This window comes from Odontomachus brunneus, unplaced genomic scaffold, assembly GCF_010583005.1.
Source record: "Odontomachus brunneus isolate Ranch 3 - 2012 unplaced genomic scaffold, Obru_v1 Obru_scaffold_264, whole genome shotgun sequence".
Taxonomy (NCBI): domain Eukaryota; kingdom Metazoa; phylum Arthropoda; class Insecta; order Hymenoptera; family Formicidae; genus Odontomachus; species Odontomachus brunneus.
In genome coordinates, this window is record NW_022639714.1 from 284103 (window position 1) to 304547 (window position 20445).

Consider the following 20445-nt stretch of genomic DNA (forward strand, 5'->3'; position numbering starts at 1 on the left):
ATATATATATATATATATATATATATATATATATATATATATATATATATATATATATATTTATTTATTTATTTCAATTAGTTTGGATATATAAATGATCTTTTGTTTAAAAGATACACTTCCAAAAGCAATGTGATGATAATTTAATCTTTACTTGCATAATAATTTTCTATATCTAAAATAAACGCACAATATGTATGATAAGTTCAAGTGAAACTTTGTGGCTAAAACAAGATAATGTAAAATTCAGATGCAATTTATTTTATACAGATATTCAAGAAAATTCTGTTTGTATGTATATGATTGCAAGTCATTGTGAAATAATTATTGTATAGCTTACATACGCGATATTCAATATATTAACAACAACGCATCCTGTCGTACCAAAAAGAAATAAATAAAGTTAATTTTACTTTTATATCCTCATATTGAGGATGGATTTTCTATCTTGTGATTAGAGCTTAATAAATATTTTACATATGAATGTTACTTCTTGGCAAATATATTTATTTTCCTATTTATTTTTCAATCACACAAATAAGCTTCCTAAAAATTATAAAATTTTTAACAAATTCAATCTCAGACTTTTCATGTCTCAATAGTAACATTATATTCGATAACACTTTGACTGCCACGTCACCCAATTATGAGTGACAGTTCTATTTACTCAATTGGAAGTGATTTTATTAAATATTTATAAGGATATTGTGAATATGGAAATATAGAAAAAGTAAAATATCAATATAATATATACTAAATGTATTAAAGACAAAATTCAAGATTACATTTTACATGGTATTTTGGAAAGCAACCTAACTAATATAATATCGCTCAGAATCCAACTTATACAGCTAGCATTGCGGCGATATGAAAATTTTACCTGCTCTTAATTGTGTTATTATATTTAGCAGACTATTTGTTCACGCGGGCACTTGACGCAAGACACTGTTGTGTCTCTTGATAATTATTATGATAATTGATAATTATTAAGTTTATCTTTATGGTTGATGATTTTGATGAAAAGATGATCTTACATTTGTAACAACTTACATTTTAATTTTATTTTCGTTTCAAGAAGTAAACCTTCGTCAGTATAGAGATGGGCGCCCTAAAAGAGGCGCTTGATAATTATTTGCAAAAAATATGTCAATTAAATGCATCATTACATAAAAGTTTGTAAGTAGAGAATCTTTCCAAAAAGATTGCAATAATTATAATTTTATTTTTATCATGAGCTTTCAAATATTTCTGAAAGATGTTATCATGTCGTAAATTCGTATATAAAAAAAATAATAACTTGCAGTATACTATGAACGCTTTTTATATCGCGTGAACACTATAGAAAAGATTAAGATTATATAAAAAAGGTATTGAATATATATTAGATAGTAGAATTTACATAGTTTGTTTCAAATAACCGGTTCTTGTATACTTTAATATATGATTATTTTCAGCGGTCACACAAAGAATTTGAGCATGATGAAGTTTATGCTGGAATTCAGTGTGGCAGTCAAAATGTTAACACATTGCATACGGTTTACAAAATACCTCGTGTTTCGGAAACCGTACGTTGAAGTCGGGCTACGAGATATCTCATTTTTGCGCATTTCTACATAATCACATACTGACAGTGCACCATATTTAAAATAAATTTCTGATTGTTTATTGCAAAACTAACGGGATCGCATGGTAATTTAAATCAAAAGCCGAACAAATATAATATATATGATGTACGGGCCTTGGGAACGACTTAGGAAAGTAGGACACCGTATACAATGTGTTCATGATCAAACAGGAGATATCGAGATATGTATTAATATATAACTTATGATTATATTCCGCTACGGAATATCCTTAATTTGCTATTGTCAAAGCCTTATTTTAAATGTACGTACCGCGTATTCTTAATAAATAATACATAACTATAAAAAAATCATATATTATGTAATTCTCTCAAGCAGTTATGCTAATAAATTACAATAGTTAGTAGACAAGATCACCTATTTATTATTAGATTTTAAAAACTAAATTGAGATATAATGGATACATACAATTTTCTCGCTTCTTTGGAATTTTACTCTAATATTTTGTTCTAACGTTTTAGTAACATGCAAAGTTGGTACTTTTTGGAAAATAAATTTCGCAACAAATATATAGATACAGTATTTTTATATCTATATAATAATATATATTATATATATTGCTTTTATTATTTAAAATTTTAAATCAAATTACACGAAAAACTTCAATTTTTTATACAAGTTTTTGTATTGTCTTTCTATATGAATTTTAAATAAATTGAAATTTCTTAAACAAATTTTGGTACAATAGGCGGATACGGTTAATATAGAAAGAGAAGAGGCATTTAAAGCCTAAAAGCGCGCAGCTATAAAAAGGCGTATAATCTAACCTGTGTGTGTATAAATATCACCAAAAGTATTAAAAAGTACAAATGCCGGTTCTCCTCAGACATTGTCAATAAGGAGAATCTATTTTCAGATAAATCTCACATTTACTTCATAATGCGATCATGTTGTTTATGTCATGCGCATTACGATAACTCTATCCTCATCTTAATAATAAATATATATAAAAAACAATCTCTTTTATATTCATTATAATAATATCCATTATAATGATTATAATGATTATAATCCATAATAATACCTGAATTCTACATATACATACATACATACATACATACACATATATATATATATATATATATATATATACATATATATACATATATATATATATATATATATATATATATATATATATATATATACATATATATATATATATATATATATATACACACATACATATATACATATCTATATATATATATATATACACACACATACGTGTGTGTGTGTGTGTGTGTGTGTGTACACACACACACCATACAGGGTGAACCAGAGCGACTGTCTATTATAATGTTTTTTATTTTTACAGTGCAGAATGTGTGAAACCGTCATTGGACTAAAAGTGTGTAGTGTAATTGGAAAGCTCTTATTACTCACTTTTAGAATCTTCTTTCAGAATTAGATTCTATTACTTTGACTAAAAAAAGTTATTTTGCATAAAATTCAAAGTTCATTGAAAATACTTAGAATGGTTAAGGATCTCAAACAATTGCTAGGAGCAAAAGTTATTTGTCTTTATAAACATTTTCACAACCTGAACTCAAAACATACCCTTTTCGAGTAATTGACCTTCTAATAGCGGGGGGCAGGCAGGAGATTTTGAAAATATTTTTATTGAATTCTACTGAGTTAATTCGCGATGTATAAAATGTTCACTTCATTGTCTTATTTTTAACCGTTCTTGAAAAAATCATAGTGGACAGTCACTCTGATTTACATTGTATATGTGGAGAAAATATCCATGTATTATTAAGGATATTTTATTATTATAATGATATTTTATTTATTATAAATAAATTAGATAACAAATTTATCTATTTTGTTTGATTTGATTAGTCTTTTTAGATTTGGCTTCGATCCTGTGTTGCAGTTTTTGAATCAATTCGTCCAATTCGTCCTGGTAATCGAAAAGTTGGATTAGATGTCACGTTTGCGTTTCGCGCATGTTAGCTTGCTAATATAATAAATATAATGAAATGCGTTATACTTACTTCATCGTATGTATACATTAAAGTGCAATGTTTCAAAATTTGCTTTTTACGACTGAGTAATTGCAACGCGTGTGGTAAACAGTAAAAACTGTCTTCTTGCGAATTGGTCACCATTGACACAAATAAATTGGCTCTACATGTTTCACATTCATAATCACCGTCATCTTCTTTTACTCTTTTCCTTTTTTTCCCTTTTTTACTACCTGGTAGAGGCACTCTTTCTCTTTTGGTAAGGCCCAAATTTTTTAGCTGTTTACGATAATCTAATTCTTTCTTACGAATCTTTATCACACTTGGCAGTATCTGCAAATATGATACTAATGTAGTAGTAAATGTTTAAAAATTGTTTACTATTTTATTTCATTATAAAATTAAATGTTACTTGCAAGGTACCAAATAAACTATATTTTAGTAACAATATAACGCGTCTACATAAATAAATTATAGGATATGTGCTATAATTTTACTAAGTTTAAAGAGAATCTTGAATATCTTTTATACATATACATATTATCATACCTGTTTCAATATATCTATTTGAGATCTTGTATCGTTAATAATATTAAATAACAACCTCTCAAAAGAAAAAATAGACGGCTCACAACTGTCTTGTATATCCTGGAAACATATAAAATTTTAATTTTGCCAAACAATAAAGTTGTGAAGTTACTAATCACGGATAAAAGATTTATGCACGTACTTTGAACACTTGCTCGGCGGTTTCTAACCAAGATGGTTGTGCAAAATATACACTTTCTGATACTACGTAACCAGTACATATGCTCGACGTGAACGCTTTCGGAAATACAATTATAAATTGCCCTGGTTCCTGTACGATCTGGCATAACGATACACCGTTGTCTATTAATAACTTCGGCGGTACCATGGCAGTGTCCGATGGTAACCATATTGTTTTATTTTTACAATATTGTGGCACCATTTTCGAGAGCGCCTCCCGGAAACTGTTATTGTGCTCATCTGGTATTCCGTACCAGATTTTTTTTGCGCCCGTATGTAGATATTCTATCCATGGTAAACCGTGAGGATCACGATACCAGCAACAAGCGCTGAACAACATACCCACGTGCAATGTTGGTACAGTTACACCTGAAAACGTAAGAGTTATACTATTTACATAAGAATACTTAATTAACATATCTTTGTTGGAAAAAAACGCGATACAGGATACCTAACGATACATATATAAAACTTTCGTGTATATGTAGATCAGGTCAAATTGGAAAAAAAATCTCCTCATTTTGTAAATCACGTAAAATTTTGAGTTAGTAGTTGAAGGAGATTGGCAAATAATCGTATGAGACAGTGCAGATAGTGTCGGTATTATGATATTTCGTTATGTGTTCGTACATTAGATCAAACTGAACTAAAAAATCCTCTATCATTTTGTAAATAATCACAGAGTTTTGAAGATTATACTAATTAAAGATTGGCGAATAATTTTGCGCGACTATTCGACAATTTTCTCTAATTAATAATTCAAAATTTTACGCAGCTATTTGCAAAATAGTACTTATTTTTTGTTCAGTTTAATTTAAGCTACGTACACGGAATTTTATATGTTATTGTTAAACATCCTGTATAAAAAAACTCTGAACTACATAGGAAAACTTTGTATTGCAGCTGTTACTCGTTACTTATTTATTCGTTCTCGAAGAGCAGATTGCGTACGATCGTATGAAAATCGTTTCCGTACTACATACCCATTAATGGACCCAAAGCTCTCAATACCGACCCAGCATTGTTAGTGAGTACTTTAAGATTCCACGGATGTCTAGCGAATGGGCTGTTTTTGACAACAGGGAAGCCAAATCCACGTCCACTCGAATCGATACTCGCCGCGTGTACACATACGTGCCGTTTTCTCTCAGCAACGTGTTTCCAAAATGCACTTTCCACTTCACTCGCGGAGGCACCTTCAGTTTCGTTGCTGCCTCGTTGATTTTCACCGAACCACATACGTTGCGTGTTACGAGCGATTCGGTAAAAAGCATTCAACGGCATGTTTCTCCCCTTTGATATATTTTTTATAATTAATATCAATATAGTTAATATAAAAATTATTATATTAATTATATCATTATCTTAATATATAATTATATTGTTTTCTTTTGATATTGATTTTTTCTTATTAAAAATTTGATAAAAGAATTTCTTGACTTTTGCACTCTGCATTAAATTTCTCTATTTAAACTATACTTTTACATAACTATATATATAACTATATTTTTATATAACTATATATATATATATATATATATATATATATATATGCAACTATATTTTTATCTACACCTATACTATATGATCAAAAATAAAGTAAAAATGAATGTTTGCAATCATACTTTTACAATGCATTCCTCAATCTCGTCGGAACTGTCGTCCTCTTCTTCCTCATCGTTATCAGTGGATGATGTCTCTTGTCTTTCCAAGTTTTTACTTTCGCGCTTTATCCATTCCTGTTCAACTTCGTCAAATAGTTTTTCACGTTCGTCTATATACATTGTTCTCATTAGATGCAAAGATCTTATAAACTTTTTTCTAAAATAATATTCACTATTTAATACCTGGAGATAACGTGTCGTACGGTAACAGATATTTACAATAAATATCATCTAGTTTAGTAACACGATCTTGCGCAGATTTGGGTATCTTCATACCATCTGCTACCTTTTGCCACTTCTTTTTTTCAATGACCTCTTTCAATCCACCTAAACTTTGAACTGTTTGATACAAGTGAGGTAAATCGACTTCCATCCCACCGATCTAAAATAATTTGTTATCAACGAATATATTTATTATCAACGAATAAATAAACGATAATAAAAAAATGATTTTATACCCATGGTGGGTGAGATAAGGTGATACTTTGGGTAGCTAAATATTTCTTGATAGCCATCAATTCTTTCACATTAGGACCCCATCTATGAAGCATGCGATGTACATATTGATTGTAAGCGGTGAATCTCATATCATCAGACACCTTGCATTCTGGCTGAAAGATTGAAAACAGGATAATGTAAGCTACATATATTAAAAACATGGAGGAATAAAAGCCTATAAAGAATCACTAACACGTTATATAACACTACTATGTCTGTGTTAGTGGTTTTTTATAGGCCTTTATTCCTCCATATTTTTGATTTTATCAATAACAGCCATAAAATAAAGAATTCTTCTTTCTACACATATTAGTATAACGTATTTATTATTATATACTAAATATTTACATGAACTATACATATAAGAACGTTCAAAAGTATTTTAATAATATAATAATGGAGTTATTTTATTGTTTGTAATAATATTACATATATATTCCACAATATACAAAATAAATTATGAGCTAGACATATTTTATATTATACATAAAATAAATTATGAACTGAATATATACTTTACATTATATATAAGATAAAATTATAAGCTAAACATATTTTACATTATAAAAAATAAATATATTATGAGATAAATATTATAAATTGATAATAAAATAACATTCCGCACATTACATGTCGTATAAAATAATCTGTCTTTGTCAATGTTCATAAGCGCGTTTTGGCATTAAGTATATTAAAGGAAACTTTATAGTATCCTGACAAGGAACAATATTAAAGTATACTTTATGACACTGTATCCTTAATATAAAATTTCACAACCATTTGTTTGTATCACGGATTCACATTTCCCGAACATATATTCAATAAATTTCAATACAGTCTCTTGCATAATTTTCTTCTACTTTGCACATTAGAGTTTCTTGTTCTAACACTTTTTAACACTTAATTCTAACACTTATTTTATACACATATGCTCAATCAGGTTTAAATTCGTACACATATATTTAATCAGGTTTAAATTCGTATTTTGACTAGGCCATTGTAAAACATTAATTTTTTTTTTTGAGCAAAGTAATCTTGTGTATACACTTTGAATGGTGTGTAAGATCATTATCTTGTTGTGACATTCAGTTCAGAGGTATGTTACTTCTAACATAAGAGAGATCACATTTGTTTAAAAAATTTTGGTGAACAAAGTCATGGTGCTCTCTACATACCGTAGAGACAATAAATATATTAGAGGACTGATACCCTTATTGAAGAAAAATCCCTGCACCATGACATGTTCTTCACTGTGCTTCACAATAAGTATTCAGTAACATAGCTTAAATCTTTCATTTTTATCATTCCATGATACTTTCGACCGCTCCGTGATTGTCTATACACATGGTATATCTTGTAAAATTCAGTCCTCTTGTACTTACTCTTATTACTCCCAGTCTTGTTTTTCTTTTTGTATTTTTTTGTGGCTTTCTGCCTTCCAATACACGACATATCGCGATATTATGATTCTTAATTCCATGATCTTTTCGTAAATCTTGAGTAATTTGTATATAAAATCTTATAAAGAGAGAGGTCTATTCATTGTCTTCTTGTAATATTGTTGGTGTTCTTTCTTGTTTTCCAATAATAAGTTTAGTTAATGGACTTTGCAAAGCGAACATGGTCCTGAACTCTCCACTTGTAGATCCAGCAATTGACATTCTAAGTATCTCAGGTTTGTGTGAAGTTTCACTAGGAGTGAGTCCCTCATTAAGGTTTGCTTTGCAATATCCTCACTTGTGGCTTTTATACTGCATCTGTTTTCTACTTCGTATCTGGATACGTCAAAGCACAACGGACACTGTTTGAGAGCCACATACGAATCTTCGACGAAGATTCCTTTTTGTTCCTTTTTTGTTCTTCGTTTTTCTTTACTAATAATATCTAGATATGTCGAACAATATGTAATTTCATAACTAACTATTGCATGTAAACATTGAATAAAATTGTATGTGTCAAGAAATTTTTTACTACTTAAAGGCAATTTTTTAGTAAGAGTTGATTCTATTAAGACATATTAAGGCTCCTGGCGTCTCGCATTGTCTATCTCTTTTTAGTTACGTCAGAAGCGAGAAAATGCATGCTAAACATTCTTGCAAAATACATTAAAATAAAAATATAGTATATCCATAAAGTAATATTTGCAATCGATTAAACAAATTTGTAAGATATTCCGTTTTGCTCTAACAATCAATAATTTATTATAAGTTAACTTGAATAGAAATAGGCGAAGAAATGGGTTAAGAAGATAAATTGTATGTCACGTTAATATACGATAAATTATTGATTGTTAGAACAAAAGAGGAGTGCACGGAATATCTTACAAATTTGTTTAATCGATTGCAAGTGTTACTTTATGGATATATATTTTTATTTTAACGTATCTTGCAAAAATTTTTAGCACGTATTTTCTCGCTTCTGATATTAAACAGAGATAGACAATACGAAGGGCCAAGAGCCTTAATGTCGTCACACTACGGAGAGAGAGAGAAAGAGAGAGAAAAAGTACTGTACTCCCGCCACATACACATGTGTGAACATTGAAACAAACGCATCGATGTTTTTCATCATTACCAACTTTGTACTCAACAAACTAAATCAAAGGACTTTCCTAAATCAAGCACTACTATATACTATTTTGCATGGCAATAATACTTACTTTGAAATTTGCCGGAGGCACGACTTTACATATTCCAAACTTCTCGACGCTCGGTCTTATTTTGTCTATATATTCCAGAGGATCCTGGAAATCCTTCTCCGTCGGATGAAACGTCGGTGCCTCGACTACAAAAATTTCATCGTTCATGTACGAGGTTGGTCCGTAGTTATTATTACTCGTAGAAGATGACTCGGGTTTCTGTTTGCACTTCATCTGCGTCCTGAAAGATATTACATCAATATAGAAGTGTGACGTGTAACGCAAAATGTAGAATTATTTGATGCAAAAAAGAAAGAAAGGGAAGTTTATTCCTTAATAAAGATATATATATATATATATATATATATATATATATATATATATATATATATATATATATATATATATATATAAGATATACCTTTTCCCGCTTTTCGCCGAATCGATAGAAGCTTTTCTCTCTCTGGATAACATCGGAGACCTTCCGAGCCTATCTAAATTGTTGCTAGCGCTGCTACTCTGTCGACTACTCGTATTCGTCGTCTGGACATCACTTATCGCTGGCGACGCCGGTTGCATTTCCGCGTTTGAAGTGGTCGCTGTCACAGTAGTCGCTGTCATCGTAGTCAACGTAGTTGCTGCCGTCATAATCGCTACCACCGTAGTCGGCGTAGTCGCTACTATCGTAGTCGGCGTAGTCGCTACTACCGTAGTTGACGTAGTCACTACCACCGTAGTCGGCGTAGTCGGTGTAGTCGCTATCATCTTAGTCGGTGTAGTCGCTACCACCATAGTCGGCGTAGTCGCTATCATCGTAATCGGCATAGTCGCTACCATCGCAGTCGGTGTATTGGCTACCACCACAGTTGGCGTATTCGCTACCACTGTAGTTGGCGATTTGGCTACCACCATAGTCGGCGCTGTCATGATCGATTCAGTCATAATCGGAACCGACGAAGATACTACCTTAAGCGACGGAGTTAATGTCGATAAATGCTGTTGCTGTCCCGTGAAATCGAATGAACCAAGTGGACCGGGTGGACAAAGTGGACCAGGTGGACTTGGTGGACCACGTGTTGTAGGTTGTACCGTTCCTACAGGTGGCGGGTGAAGCTCCATGGCTAACGGCGACTTGGTGACCAACTTGGCTCGAAGGAGCACCCTCTGGTTGGAGCCAGGTCGTCCATCTGTGTCGAGCTTAACGGCCACACCTTGTATCACTTGTCGTTTCTGTAAATTCGGTCCAGACCTCGTGATAGCTTGCAACGGGATGTAGAACAACTGCTCGTCATCGTCGTCGTCGTCGTCGTTGTTGGCGTCGGTCTGCGTGGATATCTCGTTGCTTTTTTGCTGATTTATATTCTTCTTCTCTGTTTTCTGCTCGTCGTTTTGTGCTTGCTGTTCCTTCGTGTTCTCGTCGAAATTCACCTGCACCGCGATGGAAGAACTGCAGTTCTCATTGCTCCAATTATTCACTAGTTTATTGAGCGGTAACACTTTAATGTTAGTTAAATCGACCAAGTTGTTTAATTTCAGAGCTGCGTTCGGCATAGATATAGCTTCCGCTGTGATCTCTTGGTCCTTCATTACGTCAGTGCTGCTCGTTGATTTCTCGCTAACGTTTGGCACGCTCGGAATGGCCAGGCTCTCTTCAATAATCGGTGTGTTGAACTCAGCGGCTGCTTGAACCTTTGATGTGGACGCTGTCGTGGACGATGCCATGGACGTTACTGCTAAAATAGGGGTTGCCACGGACGTTACCGTAGCTACTACTGTGGATGTTGTCGTGGATATTGTCGTAGATATTGTCGTAGATGCTACTGTAGATGTTATCGTAGATGTTGTCATGGATGTTACCGTGGTTGTTATCGTGGATGTCATGGATAGTGCCGTGGATTTTGTGGATGCTGCTATGGATGACGTGGAGGACGTTACCGCGGGCACTACTGCGGTCGGCTTCAAAATCAACTTCATGATTGACTTTGCAGTTGGCTTCGCAACTAACTTCGTAGTTGATTTCGTGATCGGTTTCACAGGAGGTTCCAGAGATTCAGTAGACTTCTCAGTCGATTTCGCGTTATCTTTGAGTTTTCTCCTAAAAGGCGTGCTAACAGGCACTTCGGTATCGCTCTCGAACGCGTAGACGCTGCTCTCGTTTTCTGGTGAAAACGCATTCGCGTTGGGAGTCACAGTTTTACGTTCTTTAACTTTAGGTAAGAAAGGTTTGCGCGGTTGAAAGATTTTCTTCTCCGTGGACGATTTCTTCTCCGTAGAACTGTCAGCCGTGTTCTGATCCGATTTTGACGCGGAATCGCTGCTTTCAGCGGTATCCTTGCTTGCCTTTTCACTTTTGATCTTGATGGCTTCCTTCGCGTCGATAATAATTTTATTTTGACTGGTACTGACAGTTGACGATTTGTCACTGGCGGTGTCCGCATTGGACTTTGGTGGCGTCGCGTTCTTATTGAGCATTTTCAAGCGATCCATCAGGCTCGTCTTATCTATCAGCTTGGAAAGCGTGACATTGACGGGGCGCACCAGGTGCTGAATCTTTGTCGGGATAGAGAGATGCGAGACGTCAACTTTCATTTTCTCGGTGGAGTCGTACCTGAAGGTAGAAACATTTTCCATCTCAAGCTTGCTCTCCTCCTTCGCGAGCGAGCTCTCATTTAGCCACTTCTCTATTCGTTCGGTCGACATGTTTACTCGTTCTTTCCTCGAGCGCAGAGCCGATAATGGCATATTCATGAGATTAGGAGAAACTTCGTCTTCGTGACTGCATTTTTTGCTAGTCTGCGTCGCGGATGGTAATGAAGAGTTCTGCGTCTTACGAGACGAATCTAATAGCGGCTTGTGTTGTTGCAAGGATGTCTTAATACGATCGTCAATCGATGAAGTTGCGACGGAAGAGTTGCCCTTGACTGACGACGTTTCTTCCTTTTGTTTTGGTGAGCTTGCTTTTTGGTCAACCGGCGTATTCAACATCTTGGCATAATCGAGTTTCTCGTCGACTAGTAAGTTGACATTGGCATGTGTCTGGCACGAATCCAAAACTTTCGATATTGCCTTCTTGGTAAATCCGCGGAAAGACTCCTCGTCGTCCGATACCTTCGACAAATCTACTTTTGTACTTTGCACCACTTCGCTGTGTTTTGTCGCGTCATCTTTCGTATTGCTAATATCGTCAGAGACTCGCTCCTGTTCCTCGTTCTCTTTCTTCTTCTTTATTTTGCTCAGCAACATTCCTAATGTCTCTTCCTCCGATTCCACGTCCTTATTTTGGTTTTTCAAGCTTTTCGGTTTAGACTCGCTGATATCAGATAATGCTTTTTGTGGATTTTGATCCCGTTTGCGTTTCACCGCCAATTTCTCATTGGCAGGCTTTACAGAATTTTGAGCTTGAGTATCCGGTTTGTTATTCGCGTTACTCGGCTCTTCTGACTGTACGGGAGGCGTATTTTTGGTAGATGACCTGAGACTTCTCTGCTCTCTGTTGATCGGTTTGTCGAGTTTCCCAAGACTTAGTCGAGTGATGGGCCTCGTGTTATTTTTTTCTATTACCTCCACGGAGCTCGCAGATTCTTCCTCATCGCTATCCTCCTCGCAATATGTCTGAACTCTTATGAGACGTTTACTCTTTATTTGCATCAGTTTATTGTTAATTTTGCTTTTATCTAATCGCTTGTTATCATTGATGGAGTTAACTTTGCAATCCTTGCTCTTACTGACGGTCTTCGCGGCAGTCTGCTTCGCTTTGGCTTTAACCTCATTCTCCGCTTGTGTTAATTTACGGACATTCGGTAGCTCGGGGTAACTCTCGATCGAGACATTATCTTCGGTTTCTAACTCGGAACCCTGAATTAATTTCCTCCCAAGAATTTCCATGTACACAGTGGCTGCTTCTTTGGTCTTTCTGGTAGGCCTGGTTGAGATATTTTTCGGGGAAATCGTGCCGCTGGACGATCTAGTAACTCTCCTCAGCTCGGACTTGCTTCTGGTGCAGACTTTTTTCTGAATGCTCTTTTGTACGTTGCGTTTTATTTGCGACGTTGTCTTTTCCGATTGTGACTCATCCTCGTCAGCCTCTTCCTTGTCATCTTCCTCCTCAAACGACTCATCTGTATTTGAAGATTCCGTACTCGTCAATCTTAAATTAAACTTTCTCTTTGGCTTGCCTGGTGGGATTTTCGCTTTTGACAAAGATTTGTTTGCCTTGTTCAGCAGTAAGCCGCTTCTTAAACCATGTCTCTTGGTTTGCATTTGAGGTAAGAACTTTTCTGACTCCAATTTCACCCCAGTGTTCAATGTAGCTCTTTCTGTAGATGATCTTGTCCTAACACAAGTGGCTTTTAGTTTGTTCTCTATTCTTTGTTTGGCGAGACGTTGCTCCTGATATTTTTTCTTAAGTGCCTGAACTGTAGATGTTGCTGTTTTAAGTTTACTGATATTTTTGTGTATTGTGCTAGGCATTTTCTTTTTCTCTGGAACAACAGGTTTTACTTTTGTCACATTTTTCTGACATGTCTCTTGCTTCGGAGTCTCTGCAGAAGTCTCAGGCAAAGAAACTGTATTGTTTGCAGAAGTATCATCTGCCACAGGTTTAGGTTTAGGTTCCAGGTTTTCTTTTGTATTACTGAAGTTGAAGAAATTTAAACTAGGTGGCAAAATGGATGTCCCTGAATTTGGAAAGAAAAGTTTGTTAAAGAATTTGCTTAAATTATGACTAAAGCATCGCAAATATAATTGAGTAAGATATATAATAAAATTTACTGAAAACAGTGTATTACCTCAATGTTTGCTACAATTTACTTCTTTTTCTCAAATAATTTACCTCTTTTCCTTTACAAGTATTATTTGGATTCAAATATTTTTATATAGCTTACATGTGAAAGATACATTCCATAATTTGTATTTCTTTATTAATTGGAATTGTATGTGTGTGTATGTGTATATATGTGTGTACACACATACAACATATATATAAGAACTACAAAATAATCTCTGTATTCTTTAAAATTTGATAAAACATTTTATTTTGAAAAATAATATATATTTTTTTGTCAAATTATTAATCTAACATTTTTATCAAGTATGTTATCATTTTTAAATAAACATTTTTACCTCTGAAGCATAAATATGTTAGAAAATCCTCAGTATTTGGACGTTTGTGAGTTATTAATTCTGTGATCATAGAAGGTTTGACTTTCTCTTTGTCCTTAACAGGTATAGGTGACGTAGTAAACACTGTAGATGCACCTTGTGCAAATTTTCTTTGTGCATGAACTTTGGTCCTAAAGTATATAATTATGGATGTAATATATATTTTTTTTCTTTTTTTTTTTTCGTTTTTTTTTCTTTAAATCCCTTCAGAAAGAGAAATAAAAAATAGACAGAGTACAATATAGGATTAAATACATATTGTGGAGTATATTTAACCAGTTATCAGTACATTAATTATATTGTAATTCGTTCAATTACAAATGATTTATAAGATCACCTTTTCGGAGATTCCGAGAGTGGTTCCATGAGGTCTACCAGGTCACCCTCCCGTTTTTTTCTCTTATCATTACGACTTAAAACCATTTTGCGGTGGTATAATAGGATTTCAATATCACTGACTAACCACTTCCCCACTGGACGCAAGATCTCTTCGGCGTTTCCGCGAAGAGTTTAGAATATGCTATATTAAATACATTTCTCATGCACGTGCAAATGAAGTTCACATTCGGATAACGTCATACGAACCAATATCCGGCACATTTGCTGTACATTGCGGCACAAGAAAGTACGTGCATCATCGCCGATGCAGCAATGGCTAACTTCCCGTGAAAAAATTGCGATTTTAGTCCAAATTGGATTCTTCTCCAATCCACGGCGAGTTCATACTTTCGACTAATAAACGCGCATCTGAATGATCTGAGAGGACCTGTAAGGGTTATTCGTTTCGCAAATCGCACGCTCAACTCATCACACTTGACAGAACAACGATTGTTTATTGTGTGGTGTTAAAGTAAAATCAAAAAATTAAATACCACGACCAAAACTTATAATATAAATATAGATAGACACGTAGCACAAGTATCGATTCGTTAAGGTCCGTTTCTATGCAGATAAGTTACACTACTTTAAGCTCGTATCAGACTACGGATTAAGATTGAGATTGAATTGAAATTTAGCCAATCAGAACAAAATTCACTAAGCTCAAGTTTGGTGAACTTGGCTCTGATTGGCCAATTTTCAATTCAATATCAATCTTAATCTATAGTCTGATACGGGCTTTAGTTATTTCACAGCAAGAGATGTTTCATTGGCTAGACATTGTTAAAAGATAATCTAAAGATAATTTTAGCCAATGAAATAATTTGTGTCTTCTGGGTGCGCTCAAAATCCTAGTCGGTGGCTAGAGTAATGGCTCCTGTACACAGGACGCGGTAAGGGCCCTTGCAAAATGTCAGGCAACAGGCAATAGGAACAGGCTATAGCCAATAGGAACAAGGAATAGAAATAATTGACCAATCAGAATTTCTAATCTCTGTTCCTATTGCCTGTTGCCTGGCATTCTGCAAAGGCCCTAATGCTTGCCGCGCGGTGGAAATCCGCGCGACAGCCAATCAATATGTTGTTTTTCCGTAAGAGCTAAAAGGTTATTACGGAAAGCAGCATATTGATTGGCTGTCACACGAACTTCCGCCGCGCGGCAAGCATTACCGCGTCCTGTGTGCAGGAGCCATAAAGCCAGCGGCACACGATGCTTGTTTTCATGCTGTATTATTTGCTGGATGGAAATACTCTGTTTTGATTGGTGCATTTCTAAAGACGGACCAATCAGAATAGAGTATTTCCATCCAGCAAGCAATCCAGCACAAAAACAAGCATTGGCTGCATTCAGTAGACTTAACAGTTGCACAACAGTTGAGTAATTTGTCAATGGGCGCATTCAGTAGAAAAAGCGCTCAGTGAGCAATTAACGATTATTGGTTCTTGCTATTAGATCCCTAAATCTAGACCAATTACATTGACAAATTACTCAACTGTTGTGCAACTGTTGAGTAATTTGTCAATATAATTAGTCTAGATTTAGGGATCTAATAGCAAGAACCAATAATCGTTGATTGCTCACTGAGCGCTTTTTCTACTGAATGCGCCCAATGACTAATTACTCAACCGTTGTGTAACCGTTGTGTCTCCTGAACGCACCCATTGTCGAATGAGATATGCATACCAAAATCCTATAGTTCATGCACAGAGAGAAGATTTTCTATTGTTAAATTAGTGTACACTTTCGGAACTTAAAAAGAGACAGATATATAGATAAAACTTAGTGAAAGAAAGAAAGATGAGAGAGAACTAGTGCGGACAGTTCAGCATAGAAAACAGACCCTATAGAAGCTAACTATAGAAGCGTAAATTATTCTATATTTGTGAAAATATATTATATATTGTGAACTATACTATATTTGTGAAAATTCGCTTAAGAATTTCGGTACTGTGATAAATGTAAACAATTTTTGTATGTTGATTAGTTTTCAACATCTTTGCTGAGGTGATTTCTTTAACAATCGGCGAGTTTATAAAAGGAGAAATAAAAGTTGCCGAAATGACAAGTGTTGAAGATGATCCATATGATATAGAAAAATGTACACAGTGGATTCAGACGAATGCATTAAATCAGGTTTATGAATATTTGTGTTTTTAAAGACATTTTATTTATACGTTAACGAAGTTATATTTGCGATTTTTTTTTTAAATCTTGGTTATCATATATATTTCATCAATTGTGTTTCATGAATTGAGGTTATATTTCAATGCAGCTCACTGAAGCTTACCGCTTATCGAATTACCCCATTTTTACGAGCAAAATAGTTATATTCTGTGAATATTTATATATTTATTGTAAATGAAATACGAGTCTTTGTAAATAAACGATTTTTTTAAATATAATACAATAATATATGCATTACTACTATCATTTATCACGTATAAATAATTACTACTATTACTAATCACTTATAAATAGTAGCAAAAGTTAGGTTAATTGTTAGCACTTACGCTTAATGTATGTGTATTTGGTGCTATAATTATTACCATTATTATTATATATAGTTTATTGTTGCTAATTACATATTTATTTATGGTATAAATTATTCTTGTACAGGTATGTCTGCAGTTTCCAGATAAGTTGTTACCAGATTCTGCAAAAGTTGCACTGCATTTAGAAAAAAATATAGGACAAAAAGTATATATCTTAGGTGACACAACCTGTGGTAGCTGTTGTGTTGATGAAATAGCAGCTGAACATGTTAATGCAGATGGTATAATACATTTTGGACATGCTTGCCTTAATCCTACCATTCGTTTGCCAGTTTTACATATCCTGCCAAAACAAGAGTTTGATGTAAAGAACCTTATTAATGAATTCAAGCGAGTTTTCCAAGATGATACAAGGAAAATTATATTTTTTTATGACGTGGAATATGCACATAAAATTGGTAAGCTGTTATTAAGTAAGAAAAAAGTTTATTATTAAAGTACTTAATATGTTAATAGGAATATATATAAAATATGAATCAGGAAGGTCATTTATATTTAACACTGTTTTTATAGCTACAGATATGTAATATGTTTTATATAACTTTTTTTTACAGAATATGTATATAATATATTGAGATCTATGTATAAACATTTAATTTTATCTAAATTGAATTGTAAATCGAATGTGGAATATACTGATACAAAGACAACCCTAGATAAAGTCATTTTGGGTAGAAATTACACATTAGAAGAAGAGTATAATATACAAGATTATGAAGGATTTTTTTTGGGAGAGGAAGGAAAAACTCTTAGAATATTAGCGATGAGCATACCTATGAAAAGATGGTATTGCTTTATAAATAATAAAATTAATGAATTTGATGCACTAAATGCACCTTGGTTAAAACAAAGGAGGTTTTTAGTGGAAAAATTGAAGGATGCCAAAACTGTAGGCATTGTGGTTGCCACATTAGGTATTAAAGAATATCTGACAGCTATAACAACAGTCAAAGAAATTCTGAAGAAGAAGAATAAGAAAACTTATACCCTTTGCATAGGCAAGATAACTCCTGCCAAACTTGCAAATTTTCCTGAGGTATGTCAAACATATTATAGCAAAGTATATTTGATATTCATTTAATCTCACTGCTTTGTGATTATATTAATAACAAATATATGATTATGATTTCAGATTAACGCTTTTGTTGTGGTAGCTTGCCCGGAAAATGAAGTATTCGACTCGAGAGATTTCTTTCAACCCATACTTACGCCATATGAAGTTGAATTGGCATTTAACACTGCCAGGGAGTTTTGCCCGCAATATTTCATGGACTTTCGGCAAATATTACCCGGTGGCATTCATTACGTTGATTTTAAACCATCGACGGACTCGGATATTTCTCTCATCAGTGGTGATGTTAGAAACTGCAAGGATGATGCTTTGTGTGTGGGCCAAATGAACGCTCTAACAATTCGTTCATCAGGTATTATTCATTTATTTAAGTATATATTTATTTAATATTTAACATATTTAAATTGTGAAGTTATTTAAGTTAAAAATATAATAAAATAGTAAAATATTAGATTAAAATTCTTCAAAATTATCTTTCCAACAAAACGTGATATTGATGTTTAATTTTTTGCTGCATCAAATTAATTTTTTCTGTACAATTTTAATTAAGATTTTCTGCACAATTTTTGCATACTAATGAAATCTCAACTCAATAATTCGCGACATTATTTTCTAGCAATACTATAATTCCTTTATATTACAATATAATATGTCTATTCCCAAAACTACCAAAACATATCTATATCACAATAATTATTTCCTAGCAATGACTACAATGATTAACATAGTGATTCCTCTGATAGGTACTGTTGCTATTGGTATGGCTGGGGCTCAGTACTTGCAAGAAAGATCTTGGAGAGGTGTTGAACAAAGATTAGGTGAGGATCCTGTACTACCAGCAGAAATTGGTCGTATCGGATTAGCATGCCAATATACGAATGAACCTCTAAATACAGATAAGTGTGATGCAGAAACGTAATAAATGCTATATAATTCTACATACACTTATTATGTGATATATCATTGTAATACTTACGATAAAATATAAAGATAAATATATTAATATTCAAGCTGTCAAAATATGCAATGACAGTTGCTTAAATATCGAATAAGGCACAGTGAGAGCCAAACGAAATCATGAAAAGAGGGATGACAATAAAAATCAATAATTCCCATTTTATTTGCGTTTTGATAGCAGATTTTATTTAATTAGTATAAAGGTCAATTTAACTAACAATAACATTATTAATATGTGTTTCTATTAGTGTTACTGACAAATGTTGACAGTTTCACCCAAAATTGCTGAAAACAATTGTTTCCAACAAATTACAAAATAAGTTAATTATTTTGCTATTAACTTTGTTATCTTGGGGTGAAAAATGTTAATAACATTTATTTTCAATATTTTATAGGAAACAAGTATTATTGACAATTTACTTATTTAGTATCATGTCAATAGTTTTATCACCAACATTATTAGAAACATTATTTTTGCAACTCATCACGTAATAGTCTAGATCAAAAGCAAATGTTAGCACAAAATTGAACTAGACATGTGTTAGCAACTGTTAATAACAAGGATTTTGTCTTAACTAATTATAAAAGTTGTCAAATTTATATATAGTACTAGTATTTAATATGTTATTTGCTAGTAACAATAGTTAAAATTTTCCCACTACTGAAAATATTTGAGAATATTTTTGTTAATAATATTAGTAGGTTCAAAGTAATTTTTCTAACTTTGTAGATGATATTTATGTTTTCCACATTGTTAAAAGCATATTTTACTAGAAACATGCAATAAAGCGTTTTCTGAAGAACACAGTCTTGTTAAGGACATTTTTTATTAGCTCTGCTATTATTTTTCGATGTAAACCGGTTTTAAGAATCATAGAAAAAATGAATATGTTTCTTATTAATCAATTTAATATCGGTAGATTATATTCGCAAGTACATTACGTGTTTTAAGTTGCGTAATAATGACCTGATTAATTGTGATCAATGACGTGTCCTCTTTACGATCGTCGATGAGCAAATTTGCACATTCTCTCTATGGTGTCAACGTGCGAGCACGAATTCCGCAGTATTTCGCCAATGAGATCAACAGCGACGTAGGGAATTTTCTTACATTCAACTGGCACGCATGCGTCTGGTTTCGAAT

General features: G+C 33.4%; 2 protein-coding genes across 7 annotated transcripts; one reads left to right on the forward strand and one right to left on the reverse strand.

Moving 5' to 3' along the window:
• Positions 1–240: 240 nt before the first annotated feature.
• Positions 241–15263, reverse strand: LOC116852983 (protein Jumonji). Of its 3 annotated transcripts, XM_032833803.1 has the most exons (13): positions 14927–15263; positions 14679–14861; positions 14303–14472; positions 9603–13857; positions 9203–9422; positions 6504–6656; positions 6229–6427; positions 6007–6155; positions 5365–5674; positions 4344–4750; positions 4163–4261; positions 3644–3946; positions 241–3549 (listed from the first exon to the last, which is right to left on the reverse strand). In XM_032833803.1, exons 2-13 carry the CDS (start codon positions 14762–14764, stop codon positions 3463–3465), a joined length of 6438 nt encoding a protein of 2145 aa, XP_032689694.1. In that variant the 5' UTR covers positions 14765–14861; positions 14927–15263; the 3' UTR covers positions 241–3462. The 3 variants fall into 3 exon arrangements, with proteins under 3 accessions (XP_032689694.1, XP_032689693.1, XP_032689695.1); XM_032833802.1 differs by having other exon boundaries at positions 14679–15263; XM_032833804.1 differs by lacking the exons at positions 14679–14861; positions 14927–15263 and adding an exon at positions 13969–14168 and having other exon boundaries at positions 14303–14438.
• A 1076-nt stretch (positions 15264–16339) lies between these two features.
• Positions 16340–19464, forward strand: LOC116852980 (2-(3-amino-3-carboxypropyl)histidine synthase subunit 2). Of its 4 annotated transcripts, none has more exons than XM_032833794.1 (6): positions 16340–16584; positions 16705–16853; positions 17431–17670; positions 17827–18308; positions 18405–18696; positions 19088–19464. In XM_032833794.1, exons 2-6 carry the CDS (start codon positions 16817–16819, stop codon positions 19261–19263), a joined length of 1227 nt encoding a protein of 408 aa, XP_032689685.1. In that variant the 5' UTR covers positions 16340–16584; positions 16705–16816; the 3' UTR covers positions 19264–19464. The 4 variants fall into 4 exon arrangements, with proteins under 4 accessions (XP_032689685.1, XP_032689683.1, XP_032689682.1 ...); XM_032833792.1 differs by having other exon boundaries at positions 16341–16584; positions 17337–17670; XM_032833791.1 differs by lacking the exon at positions 16340–16584 and having other exon boundaries at positions 16594–16853; positions 17337–17670.
• Positions 19465–20445: the final 981 nt, after the last annotated feature.